The sequence below is a fragment of the Erigeron canadensis genome, chromosome 3 (assembly GCF_010389155.1).
Source record: "Erigeron canadensis isolate Cc75 chromosome 3, C_canadensis_v1, whole genome shotgun sequence".
In the NCBI taxonomy this organism is placed as follows: domain Eukaryota; kingdom Viridiplantae; phylum Streptophyta; class Magnoliopsida; order Asterales; family Asteraceae; genus Erigeron; species Erigeron canadensis.
Window position 1 is genome coordinate 17,605,765 of NC_057763.1, and position 14,477 is coordinate 17,620,241.

The 14,477-nt window shown below is 38.6% G+C and overlaps 1 protein-coding gene across 3 annotated transcripts in view; it reads right to left on the reverse strand.

Annotated features, from left to right (window-relative positions):
- Positions 1-10,200: 10,200 nt before the first annotated feature.
- The window catches only part of LOC122591334 (protein argonaute PNH1-like), a 35,505-nt gene continuing 31,228 nt past the window's right edge, over positions 10,201-14,477 (reverse strand). For all 3 annotated transcript variants that reach the window (XM_043763595.1, XM_043763597.1, XM_043763594.1), the window contains 12 exons: positions 13,665-13,787; positions 13,107-13,266; positions 12,905-13,026; positions 12,645-12,782; positions 12,274-12,416; positions 12,105-12,167; positions 11,666-11,729; positions 11,440-11,575; positions 10,919-10,992; positions 10,736-10,830; positions 10,624-10,655; positions 10,201-10,515 (listed from right to left, as the gene is read on the reverse strand). In XM_043763595.1, the coding sequence (XP_043619530.1) occupies positions 10,343-10,515; positions 10,624-10,655; positions 10,736-10,830; positions 10,919-10,992; positions 11,440-11,575; positions 11,666-11,729; positions 12,105-12,167; positions 12,274-12,416; positions 12,645-12,782; positions 12,905-13,026; positions 13,107-13,266; positions 13,665-13,787 (1,323 nt within the window). In that variant the 3' untranslated portion in view covers positions 10,201-10,342. The remainder of the gene's footprint in view (positions 10,516-10,623; positions 10,656-10,735; positions 10,831-10,918; positions 10,993-11,439; positions 11,576-11,665; positions 11,730-12,104; positions 12,168-12,273; positions 12,417-12,644; positions 12,783-12,904; positions 13,027-13,106; positions 13,267-13,664; positions 13,788-14,477) is intronic.

Below are 14,477 nucleotides of genomic sequence, written 5' to 3' on the forward strand. Positions count from 1 at the left end.
TTACTTCCAATTTAGTCTTTTATTTTAGCCTCTCAATTTCATTTTGTCTTTTAGTGAAATACTACCCTAGATTCTCAATTAAGACTCCAACTTCAAATTAAGAGCCCAATTTTAATTTAAGACTCCGAATTCAATTTAAGACCTCAACTTTCAATTGAGACCTCGAATTTTGATTGCTACCTCGATTTAGTCAACCTTGGTCAACTTTAGTCGGTTTAGTCAACCTTTGTCAACTTTGGTCGGTTTAGTCAACTTTGGTCAATTTTAGTCGATTTGGTAAACTTAGTCAAACTCGTAATTTGGTCAACTTTGGTCAAACTCATAAAATCTGGTCAAAGTCAAACTAGTACGCTTTTGGACAACTTGGTCAATACTTGGCGACACGTTATGAGCACGTATACCTATATTGAATGAATAATTAATTGTGATAACTTGTAACAGATTGACTGCGTATCGGTAACTTGTTTTTGGATATCTTTTGTAGCTTGATCTTGTTGCTAGCAGTCAGGTGAGTTTCGTAGCCCCTCTGTTATATGTTTTGGGGTGGAAGGATACTCCTGCCTTTGTGTCTATTATCATCATTTATGGCTATTTGACTGTACAGTATGATGTGCACTGAGATACTAGATACTTGATACTTGATACTTATGTTGGAGTTTGAGATGCTTGATACTTGATACTTATGGTGGAGTTGGAGGCACCAGATACTTGATACTTGCACCTTAGGCCTGGTATACCGTAAGTGCTGGTGGCATAGAGATACTTGGTTCTTGCTATCATAAGTAAGTTGATAACCATATTATTGTGTGAATCTTGATGATATTTCGACCTGGCACCATAACTTGATACTTGTTTACAAAACCTACGAACTCACCAACCATTGTGTTGACACTTTTGAGCATCCTTTCAGGTGAGCATGTGAATCGTGTTAGAGGTGGCTAAGGAGCATAGCATGGTGACCTGTAGCAGACCAGACTAGGATTTTGGAGCTGCATATCTTATGTTTTGTTATGTTTGCCATATGTTTAGACTATGGCATTATTCCTGAGTGTTAATCCCCTGCGTGGACATGCCCCACATATGTAAAACAAAACTAGTTTAGAGTGCCCCACATATGTAAAACAAAACAAAACAAAACCACTAAGACTTATACTCATATGACCCACTCAGCTATCCTATGCACATCACCAACTATACATAGAAAGCTTAGTAAAACTCAGAATAAAAGACAAATATAAGAGACTACACTTGGAGCAGAAATTCCCCTCGAATTCCCCATGCGTCAAGCCTTTCCATAACACGTGGCTTCTTCTTGAACTTCAATCTGCACAGACGGGCTTGAACAGTATCAAGTATAGTACTTGATAGTATATCCGGAGGTTGAGCATGATTAGCAAACAATCTATTGTTCCTCTCCTGCCAAATATAATACAGCAACGACTATAAGTCTCCCAACCACATCCGCAAATGTTAGAGACTTTGCACAAGCAGTTATATGTAACACAATAGAGTCCCATGAAGGCTGTATATTCTGCATATCTGTCCATATACGCACCTTCATCCAAACCTATGTAGCATATTGACATTCAAAAAAAAAAGATGGTTATGTGAATCAAAATCTGCCACACATAATGGGTAGCACATCATATTCATGTTCTTCCTACGCGGGGGTGGCCATTGTAGAATTTTATCCTGAGTAAGTAGTTTTCTCCTCATAATTAACCACATATTAAACGCATGCCTCGGTATACATTGAGCAAACCACACCGCCTTTACCCATGCGACCTCATGTTCCTTGTTACGGATCGAGTCCCACACAATAGATGTTGAGAACGGTTTATCCATCATCTCCACCTTCCAAACCATTGTATCACTTCGATCAGGTTGTAGCAGCTCATTAGGATTATCAAGAAGGCCCAGAATTAAGTTCAGCCAACATGCTGGCCAATTCCAAACTCCATTAGAAACTACATCAGCAAAACATGAACCCAATGATAGCCCCGCTCTATGAACATCCCTAGGTTTGATAAACATCCCCAAAGGTCCAGATTCATGCCACTTATCATACACTAGCGACGTGTCTCTTCCATTGCCCAATTTTGACCAAATAAAACTTTGTATTTCAGGTCTAAGGTGTAGAATCTTACGCCAACCCCAGCTGCCCGACACTTTAACAGGAAGATCCCAGAAGTTACAGTCCTTTATTTTATAATCATGGATCCATTTAACCCAAAGCGAGTCTTTATGAGATACAATACTCCTATCTTGCTCAAGAGATTGAATCAAACCCTGGAAGGAGCAGTGAATGATCACATCGCCCAAATGATTAAAGAAGAAGTTGCAATCAATGTGCAACGGGAATTTGAGAAGCGTGATGCCAAAGATAAAGGCAAGAAAACCGAAGATGAAAAGGAGGTGGAAGTGACGGGGGAAAGAACCTACAAGAAAAAGTTCACTTTTCGGGATTTTGAGGTATGTCACCCACCCGAGTATCACGGTGATCGGGATCCTATTGTTTGTACTCGGTGGATCTCAGAAATTGAAGGGGCATTCCGTACTAGCCAATGTCCTTCACATTTGAAGGTGATCTTTGCGGTTGGTATGTTGAGGAATAGTGGAAAGAGGTGGTGGGATGGATTGTTGGCTATTAAAAAGGGAGCACTAGATGATGTTGAGTGGCCCGAATTTAAAAACATGTTCTTCAAAGAATTTCGGTCGAAGGTCGAGGTAACTAAATTGAGGAGTGAATTCCTCAATGATTGTCAAGGCAACATGACCTTGAATGAATTCCGAGCTCAATTCTTGGACAAGGCTCAATTTTGTCCAGAATTCCTTGAAAACGACCAGTTGCTCAAAGAGCAATTTTATTTGAAGTTGAGGAAGAATCTCCGGGAGAAAATTAGTTTGCGCCAAATGGAGTCTTTCTCCATGTTGGCGGATGTGGCCCGGGATCATGAGATTGAGATGTCAAGAGTTGATGAAGGTGTTTTTAAAAGAAGGTATGAAGATGTAAATTCTCCAAGCAAGCGGCCTAGACAAGAGGGTAGTCCCGGGAACCACCCCAATAAAAAAAATGTCCCATTTTGTCGCCAATGCAAGAAGAATCATCCGGGGGTTTGTAGAGCGGCGGACAAGGGTTGTTACACTTGTGGGAAGCCGGGGCACACTAGCCGGGAATGTAGGTCTAAACCTCAAAGACCCATTATATGCTTTAAGTGCTTTGAAGAGGGCCACATGAGAAGCTCATGCCCAAAATTGACGGAGGAGGAGAGGTTAGAAGAAAGAAGAAGGGAGGCGGAGAGGAAGAATGCTCAAACACATGGGAATCAAAGAGGAAGGTCCTTTCAACTCTCTGTGGAACAAGAAACACCGATGACGTTGTCACAGGTACATTCCTTGTATACAATGTGCCTATGCGTATTCTCTTTTACTCAGGAGCGAATAGATCATTTGTTGCTATTAAAATGATTCATGTTATTCCTGTGTCTAAGTCATGTCTAGAAAGTGCTTTGCAAGTTGAGGTTGGTAATGGTAGGATGGAATTAGTAAAGGAGGTGTATAGAGGGTGTGAGATAAAAATTTCTTCGGAACTCTTCCAAGCCAATTTAATTCCTTTTCCAATGGGAGAGTTTGACATAATCCTAGGTATGGATTGGTTAAGCTCTTGTAACGCCAAGATTGCGTGTGATGAAAAAGCGGTATACTTGAAGACTTCTAAGGGCGAAGACTTGGTGGTTTACGAAGATAGGAAAGAACGTTCTATATCTGTGTGTACCTTTGCTCGTGCCAAACGTTACATATCCCATGGATGTCATGCTTATCTTGCTCACATCGTTGATGTTGAGAAGAAACCCCTTTCTATCAAAGACATCCCCATCGTTAAAGATTTCGTCGATGTTTTTCCCGAGGACTTGTCGGGTATTCCTCCCGAACGGCAAGTTGAATTCTCCATTGATCTCATTCCGGGGGCTAACCCCATTGCTAAAGCTCCTTACCGTTTGGCTCCAACGGAAATGCAAGAAATGATGAAACAACTTCAAGAATTGTTAGACAAAGGCTTCATACGACCGAGTAACTCTCCTTGGGGTGCACCGGTATTATTTGTAAAGAAGAAGGATGGAAGTATGCGGATGTGTATCGACTATCGTGAGCTTAACAAGGTAAACATAAAGAACAAGTATCCTTTGCCTAGGATCGAGGACATATTCGATCAACTTCAAGGGGCTTCACATTTTTCAAAAATTGATCTTCGTTCGAGTTACCATCAACTCAAGGTACGTGAAGAAGATATTCCCAAAACCGCTTTCCGTACTCGTTATGGCCATTTTGAGTTTGTTGTCATGCCTTTTGGTCTTACTAATGCTCCCGCGGCTTTCATGGACCTCATGAATCGTGTTTGTCGTTCCATGCTTGACAAGTCCGTGATTGTTTTTATCGATGACATTCTTATTTATTCCAAAAGTTCTTCCGATCACGAAGTTCATCTAAGGGAGGTGTTGGAAGCCCTTCGTAAAGAGAAGCTCTATGCCAAGTTCTCCAAGTGTGAATTTTGGTTACGGGAGGTGCAATTCCTTGGTCATGTGGTTAATAGTGAAGGAATTATGGTAGACCCGGCTAAGATTAATGTGGTGATGAAGTGGGAGCAACCCAAGAGTCCGTCGGAGATTAGAAGTTTTCTTGGTTTAGCGGGCTATTATCGTCGTTTCATTCAAGATTTCTCTAAAGTAGCTTCTCTTTTGACCAAATTAACTCGCAAGAATATCAGGTTCGAATGGAAAGATGAACAAGAGATGGCTTTTCAACAACTTCGTGAAAGGCTAAGTCAAGCACCGGTTCTTGTTTTGCCCGATGGTCTTGAAGATATGGTGGTGTATTGTGATGCATCATCTAATGGCCTCGGTTGTGTTCTTATGCAACGAGGTAAAGTTACTGCTTATGCTTCTAGGCAATTGAAAGAGCATGAAAAACGATATCCCACTCATGACTTGGAATTAGCGGCAGTGGTCTTTGCCTTGAAAATTTGGCGCCATTACCTATATGGAGTCAAGTTCACCATCTATTCCGATCATAAAAGCCTCAAGTATTTATTTGAGCAAAGAGATCTCAACAATCGCCAACGAAGATGGCTAGATCTTTTGAAAGATTATGATTGCGAGATTTTGTATCATCCCGGGAAGGCTAATGTTGTGGCGGACGCCTTGAGTCGGAAGAGTTCTCATCATGCTTTAGTTGTTTCTCCCCTATGGGTCTTGATCACTAACGATTTCTTGGATCAAATTAGAGAAGCTCAAGAGAAGGCTTTACAACGGGATCCTAAAAGAGAAAGAATTCAAGGCCAATTGCAATATTTCACTAAAGATTCTCGTGGCCTTACTTTACGTTTTGGGAGGATTTGGATCCCATTCTCTTGTGAGTTGAAGCCAGTTCTCCTCGATGAGGCTCACAAGTCCAAGTACTCCATTCGCCCCGGTGCTACAAAGATGTACCATGACTTAAAGGTAGAATATTGGTGGCCGGGTATGAAGCGTGATGTGGTGAAGTATGTGGAAAAATGCTTAACATGTGCTCAAGTGAAAGCAGAGCATCAAAAACCAGGTGGTATGTTGCAACCATTAGAAATACCGAAATGGAAGTGGGAGGAGATCACCATGGATTTCGTCACAAAGTTGCCCAAAACCCCTAGAAATCAATTTGATACAATATGGGTGATAGTTGATAGACTAACCAAGAGTGCCCTGTTTCTTCCTATCCGTGAGGCATCATCATCCAAAGTGTTGGCAAAGATCTACGTGAAAGAAGTTGTAGCTAGACATGGAGTTCCTATCTCCATTGTTTCGGATAGAGACACTCGTTTCACTTCGCACTTTTGGCGGAAATTTCATGAAGATATGGGTACCAAGCTCAAGCTTAGCACCGCCTATCACCCACAAACGGATGGCCAAAGTGAGAGAACCATTCAAACGCTTGAAGACATGCTTCGAGCATGTATAATTGACTTTGGAGGCACTTGGGATCTTCACTTGCCTTTGGTAGAATTCTCATACAACAATAGCTACCATTCTAGTATTCAAATGCCAACGTATGAAATGTTGTATGGAAGGAAGTGTCGATCTCCAATTTGTTTGGGAGAAGTAGGACAAAGAGAAATAGGTGGCACGGAAGTGGTGCTGAAAACCATTGAGAAGATAGATGTGATCAAGGAAAGATTGAAAGCGGCTCAAGACCGACAGAAGTCCGATGCGGATAAAAGGAGAAGACCGATTGAATTTCAAGTAGGTGATCGTGTTTTGTTGAAAGTTTCACCTTGGAAAGGCGTTCTACTATTTAGGAAGCATGGAAAATTGAGTCCATGTTTCATTGGTCCATTCAAGATTATGGCTAAAGTTGGCAAAGTTGCATACCGTTTGGAGTTACCGGAAGAGTTATCGGGAATTCACCCTACTTTTCATGTGTCACACCATAGAAAATGTCTTGCCGATAAGTCTTCCTATGTGCCATTGAACGAGATTGAGGTTGATAATAAGTTGAATTATATTGAGGAGCCGATTGCCATAGTCGAGGAAGAGCTTAGAAGAGTACAAAATAAAACGGTGAGAACTTACAAGATATTGCGGAAGCATGGTAGGATGTCCGATTGTACATGGGAATCCGAGCATGATGTGCTAGTTTATTATCCGTCTTTGCATATGGCTTGGATCACGAGGCCGTGATCCGTTTCAAGTGGGGGAGAGTTGTAACACCCCAAATATTTTAAGGTAAAAGAAATTAACCCTCTTTCATAGTTTTGACATTAAATTAATTTCCAAGTATTTTGTTTTTGGATATGGGGTTAATTTAGTTGGAACTTTAACGGATAGCGGGTAAAATACCCACCAAATTGAGAAGTGGGTCGTGGCACCCATAGGAAGTGCCAGACACCTTCTTTTGAGTATGAATCATACTTCCACTCTTATTTTCTTCTTCCCTTCATGCATTCCTTCTCATATTCTTTAAAAATCAAAGAGTAGTTCATCAAAGAGCAAAATCATTAATCATCTCCATCTATATTAGAAATTTACAAGCTAGGGTTTTGGTGATTTTGGGTGGTGGCTGAAAATCAAAAGGAAAAAGGGGAGAAAAAGAAATTGTAGCCTATAGTCTTGATTTAGCTCTTGGAATCTTGAGGTATTGAATTCCCTTATTTTAGTTTTTATCTTTCTTTTGAAATTAGGGTTCATGGATGAACTAAATTGGGGGGTTTTTGCTAGAAATTGAATTATGGTTAATTTTCTCCAATTCCTTAGTTAACCTAGTTGTCATTGAGTTATATAATGTGTTTGATTATGAAATTGATAAGTTCATGTGATAAATTGAGTTTGTAAGAAAAGATGAATATCACTAGTTATTGATATGTGAATGAAAATGGTAGGTTGAACTACCTAATGTCATAGTTGAAGATGAAAGTAACTCAATGACAAATGGGTTGGGTTTTGGGTTTAGAAAGGGCTAGTGATTGAGAATGGCTAGGTTGAACTAGTCAAGTTGTGAAGCTTATGCATTTTTCGATATGATTTTAGGTTGAAGCTTGCTTGTGCTTGTTGTTAGCGTTATTCTCTTTGTTGCGAAGGAGGTGAGTATATTTGCATACCTTTATGTTTATGTTGGATCAATTACCATGAGATGTGAATGTTTCAAGCATGGTAATTGATTTGGCATGAAGCCCATGTGGGGCGTTGTTTATGAGGCCTAAGAACCTCCGGGGCCTAAGAATCTCGATAGTTGATGTCATATGAGGCCTAAGAACCTCCGGGGCCTAAGAATCCCGATAGCTATGATTGTTTAGCTTATATGGATCCATATATGTATTGTTGTGTGCAAGGTGAATATGTAAATGTGTCATGACGATGCCATAGGTTACATGTGAAAGTCCTTGTACTATGTCCTCCTTCGTATTCATAAATGTATGCAAGTATATTCACTAAGCCTTTGCTTATATTTTAGTTGTTTACACTTTTATAGGTAGTTCCGGAAGAAGGAACTAAGTGTGTGTGATAAGCTTGAAGTTGTAGATATCTTTGAAGAACTTGAAGGTAATTAGGTCATTCTCGAACGAATGACGATCTTTTGGTATAGAAGCTTAGACGTCCCACACCTCATGACTCCTGATACATTTTGGTTTGAGGTCATGTTTTGGAACTATTTCTGTAAATGTCCAAGTTGTAAAGTCTTTGAAGAAAATGGTATTGTTGTTACGGGCGAAAATGTTGCCAAAATGGGTAAATGACCCGTTAGGGTTGTCCTTGGATTTGTGAAACATGTTATGTTGTAATTGTGTTTGAAATGTGTCTACGTTGTTGTTGGAAACCTCTGAAATGGGTTTTGAGAAGTTTGTTTTGAAATTTGGATGTCGCAAGTTGTTCATGGTCAAAATGAGTATTTAGGGTTGCTGTCAGGTGGCTCACTGCGGCGCATTGGGGGTGACTATGCCCACTGCGGCGCAGTGGTTTCCCACGGAAATTATGCTGGTTCCTCCCACTGCGGCGCAGTGGGAGATATGTCGAACCCACTGCGGCGCAGTGGGGGCATGTTCTTGTTTTGGCCGAGGATTTCCACTGCGACGCAGTGGGGAGTTCTTGACCCACTGCGGCGTAGTGGGGTTTAGGTTTACCCTAAAAAAAAACTTGTATTTTCGGTTTATCGAGTCATGTCCTTTCAGCTGACAAGACTTTTTGGGATCCATTTATTGCAACACGCCTCCCCAAGAGTTAGTAAATTAACAAGAATAGTCCAAGACAATGCTTATTTGGCAAAAAGCACCCCATTAGACTTGGGGCTTGATGACATACCCCTCCAGCGGTACGAAGAAGGGACGGTAGCGAAGGCCTCCGCAGTAAGATAAAAAAAGATAATAATTGTTCCCCTATAATTTCGGGATTTGATCTTATCACTTAAGTTCAGTAAAGAAGGAAAGAATCCCTCTAGACTCTTATTGCCTAAGACTTAGGGAAACCCTAAAACCTGGCTTTCTCTTCAAGTTGAGCTTCTCCTATAAAAAGAGAGGCATAAGATCTCCAAAGGCATTCCCGATTCACACATACAATACTCGTCAACTCGACACAACTAGTCAGACTGAAAGTCTACTCAAAAGCACAGCAATAATTGGCTGACATTCTTATCACAACATACGATCGAAATCAGAATAGATCGGAAACACAATAGTACGATCTCAATCGGATAACAATCAAATCATAGTTGATTGGCGTAGAGAGATACGAAGTCTACCTTCGGAGAACCGCCAACAAACAACCAAAAACATCCATCATCCCCTTCCTAAACCTAATCTCGGTTTGGTGTACAATCAGTGTCATTTAGCTCAAATGCATCTAGTGAGCCCTAAATGGGAAGACATTGTGGATTGGCTAACCAAACGATTTCAAAGCGCTTGCATTCGAAACGGTATGAGACACATTATCATTTGATTGACTAGGAATGTGAACACCTGAATCAGATGTCATAGTAGACTTCTTTTCATGCAGCAAATAGGGTCAACAACAGTCCCAAACAACCATCAGCAACAGATTTATTCGTGGGAGAACTAGGGTTTGTACTGTTGATGAGTTGCCCCAAACTAGGGTTTGTACTGTGGATGAGTTGCCCCAAACTTGGGTTTGTCCCAAACTACGAATTAAAAGAATGGAAGAACACAAAAATAATGTAATCAGACCTAAATCGATTAGACTACACTCATAATCATGAAAGACTACACTCATAATCATGAAAAACCACCCAGGGCAAAAAGAAAAGAGGGAAATTGCCATTAGGGAGAGTATTAGGGTTTTATTTAGTCAGATGCGATCTAGTGACATAGAAACGTGCACTATAACCACCCTCCGCTATACTTGTTTGTTATGAATTGAATTAACTCAATTTACCACTGAAATTTTACATCAAATTCACTCTAAGTCATGTACATCGCTACATTATAAACGATATCTTCCAATACAAGAACTAAAACAAACACTAAGATAAGTATGTCACTTCATTTTTTAAACTAATGCAACATATAAATTAAATGTCTTCCAAAAGCAGCACACATTATTCTGTTGATCCCACAAATCTGTCAGGTTATTACAACTTAAGTTGGTACATTGTATCATATCAGCAAGATAAACATAAGATCATTGTCAGTATCTCGATCACAAACATAAGACGAATGAGCGATTTTGAGAAACAAAAGCCTATTTGCACTAGAAAAGTGTTGGATGCATGTTTTACCTCTGTACAAACTTAACACAATATATACATCTACTCCTACCCTAACATTTTCAAAGTACTTCTAAGGCAATCTGGTTTTTTGGCCTGTCTAACAATAAAACATCACTTTTTTTACATTATCTTTCAATGCAGGAAGTGGACGAACACTCGCACCTTTCACCTTGCACATGCTGCGTGCAGATGCATTATCATGGTTAACTTCAGGTTCCATATAGAAACGAGCTCGGTATGCAGCCAAATGAGCATAATATGCAGGTGGGACTGCATAATAGATGTAAGTTTTCTTATAAATTTGCACACAATGTTAGCATAGACTGTTCATAGTTTCAATATAACTAATTCAAGGATTGGTGAAAGTAGAATGTTTACCTACAGAAACCGATCGAGTGCACCTGGCATAGCTGCAGAAAAATTATCTTAGTTAGTATAATCATCGAGATGCAGGATTGAGTAATCATGAGTATAAAGAAAATTCTCTTACGTGTAGCATAGATTATTCGTTAAAGATTGGATTTCATCGGCTGTAAAATTGTTCTCATCCCAGAGAACATGATAATGAGCAGGCCTGCTAGTTCCCTTTAAAGATAATATACTTGCATCAAAAATGCGAAGGAAGAATATGTGTGATTAGGCAATCATATTGAATGTAAGGAAGAAAACGTACTTGGATTCCTGCATGACTGCAAAGAAAGAAGTCGAACTCGACAGGATGACAAATTTTTGTATCCACCACAGTACCTACATTATACGAAATTAGACATTTGTAATACGTAATGAACGATGAGTAGTTTAGTACATGAATTTGTCAATAAGCATGGTCGCCTATAGTTGCAAACTAACTTGGACAGTAATGCATAAAGAAAACTACAGTTTACTACAACCTTGATTTGTGTATCATTCTCGATGTTTATTTATGCAATGTTTAGTATTTATGTAGTATTCTTGGAATAATAGTTTGTTATCGAAATGAAAAAAAACGAAGGACAATTCCCAAACTGATAAGAATGTCTAATTATTCTGTGTAATTAGGCATAATTAGTGTAATAATTTTTCAGTTATCTTGCAACTCTCAACCGATTATTCCCCATTTGGCTCTTCTTTTAAGCTAGCTACTTCAATTCAAGCTCAAGCTCTATTGCATGACCTAAAAACGCAATAAACTCTATAAAAGTATACAAATATTACCTGGTAAGATGTTGCCACTCTTATCAATGCTTTTTCGATCATTATGATTGTTTGGAAAGAACCGTGTGTGATGACGTTTTTGGACAACAATAAACGTCACTGGAGGCTGGTAATTAGGTTCAAGGGAAGCACAAGCCTAGAGATATTCAGATGTAATATAAGCACCAGAAAAGAAAAGAAAGGTCTTAAGCAATTGATTATTATGTTCAAATAACCACAAACAAACCTTACGAATTGCATCAAGCTCATAGAGTAGGACCTGGTAGAACTGCCCATCACTTACACCATCCCTACAAATACAAAAACAAAAAACTAAATTAGCAGATGTGATGATCTTCGAATTTGTAGTACTGGCAAAATAAGTACCAATGGAAAGTTTAGTAATGTGTTAAAATAGGTCGGCCATTTGTGTTAAAAAGATTTAAATTGAGTTATGTGTCGAAGACGGCATGAATATTAGATCATTGCCATGATAGTATAATATGTTTTTAGGAAAACAAAATTAAAGGGTTTATGTATTTATTTAGACATTTAATTAATGTCCATTTTCTTTTGGCATAAGTCATCTGACCTGTTAGACAAACCATAGATATTTATAAATTTGTAAGTAAACGGGAGCAGATAACAACCCGGTAACTGAAGATATACAAATGGTATTCTATTACCTGTAGAAAATGATCCTTAGCGGTTTCTTCCCTGTCGCCTTTTCGAAAGATAGCAAGAGCTCTCTGCAAAGTACTCTCCAAGTTATTACATCATCAAAACCATAGATTTCTTAAAAACAAGTCAACAATCAAGTTTTTGTCATCAATGACATGAAGTAGTTATATGCACCTGATCATGCCTCCGTTTACTTTACCATGTTGTGGATCTTGCCAAGTTTTGTACAAGTCCTGAATAAGTTCTTGTCTGTGAGGTTGAGCACTAACTAGTCCTGCATACTTTGTAACTTCCGGCCAGTCTTGGGACGCAACAACCTTTATGTGAGAGCAAGTAACTAATACGAGTTATCTCTAACTGGTAAAATAAAAAATAAAACCATAAAAATAGCTTAAGAGGAAGCTGAATTGCTTTTCAAGTGAACCCTTCCCATCCCACTTAAGGGCCCTTCCAAAAGGTTAAGTATTGAATCCATAACCCAACCCACCCTTTTTGTCGCCTCTAGTCGAATTGTGGAAAATGTACGCCAAAGGTTTTCTGTTTACCGCAGCTATTGATGGGTTACTATCTTCCCCGGACTCGGGATGCGTTACATCAGCTCCAAATATAATAGTCGGAATATCACTGACTAAAGGGACCTTCCATCTCAAGGCGTCTAATAGCACAGTATTCCTTCCTCCCATCTGAGGTAGGACAATGAAAGCAAAAGTACAAGATATGAACTGCGAATAGAAAAACTAATACAAAGAATTGAAGGTTTATGCAACGTTAGTATACTGTGCATTTTAGGAATGACTTGTCTGACCTTGACGTTGATTTTGAGAGATACGTTTGAAAGATACTGCTTACTGATCTTTAGCACATACTTTGTGAGACAGCATTGTGTAATCAAGCCAAGATCCGTTTCACATATACGTTTCACATCTCCTAAAAACAGAAAAACTTACTGAACGGCAGGAAAAAAAAAAAAACAACATTTAAAAGATAGAAAACTGGAAATTACATACCATACAAACTACCATTGTTGTCAGGGAGGATGGCAATAAGTAGTTCCAACTCTTTTCCTCCGAGTTTATTCAAAGTTGTTGTATAGACATGTTTTAGAGCCTTCTTTACCTGATCTGGCCTTGCTGAGTAGACTGGAACCACACTGTCATTTTTGAACTCCTGAAATGTTCAACAACATCTTGAAGCGGCTTATGTCATTTTTAACGATGTTCTGTAAATCAACTATACGTTGTATTGCTTGAACTTGAAATAATCACATAATCAACTCTTCAAGTATATGATAATCTTGGATTACTTAAGAGTAAGTGAATGAAATGGCCAAAAAGAGCATTGTTGCAGTTAGAACAAGACTTGTAAATGAAAGTCTTCAAATAGGGCAAAATGAAGGATTTTCTTTTAAATAATTGTTCTTGTTGCAGTAGGTATAAAACTGATTTTACAAAATCCCAATAACTTTACCTTCAAATTAGAAACTATATTTACTTAAACTAAAAAAACTACATGCTAATTAATGAAATTTGAAACCATAACAAAGTTAATGGTTCAATTAATCATACCATGCCAGATTCTTGGCACATTTGGACCAACTGATGACAGAAGCTTTGAGCTGTACTATCAGGGATAGTTCTTGAGAAGTTAATACACGCCCAATAGTTAACAATGCTTCCATTAATCACTTTCTGTGTCATGAAAATAGTGTAGTACGATATCAGTAATTAGATTAAATTATCAAGACAGCAACTGATATAAGAAGTTTATAGAGGTGGCAAAATGTACGGGTTGGATCGGGTTAGGTGACGGGTCAAAATGGGTCCGGGTCAATACGGGTAATTTTGAGAACGGGTCAAAATGGACCGGGTCGAAACGGGCAACATACTGTGAAGACATATATAGACAAACATATGTTCGTGTTTTGACAAAATATGTTCATAGCTCGTATCAAAAAGTCCAGATTTGGAACACAAATGACGAATTCAATTTATAAAGCTAAGAAGAAAAAACAATATACGACCAATATATAAAATCCATATTTTTTTTTGTAAAGTAAAATCCATATAATTGTTAATCATGAGCCTAGTTATTAATTATTATATTATCTTTTAATTTTATAAATATAACTTTAATACGGAGTAATTAAATTGATTATACTTACAAACAAGTGTTATACTTTCCATTTAAACGGAAAAAGAAAAATATGGGTATAAATGAAATTCTAACAAGTGGTAAGTAGTAAATGACAGAATCAAAATATATAACACAGAAGTTTAGAACTCAATTTACTGGTGTAATCATAAAGTTGTCTTCTCAATTTTTAATTCACCTAGTGACCGACTCCGCCCATTCGGTCGCTATCACTCCTTTTGTAATTA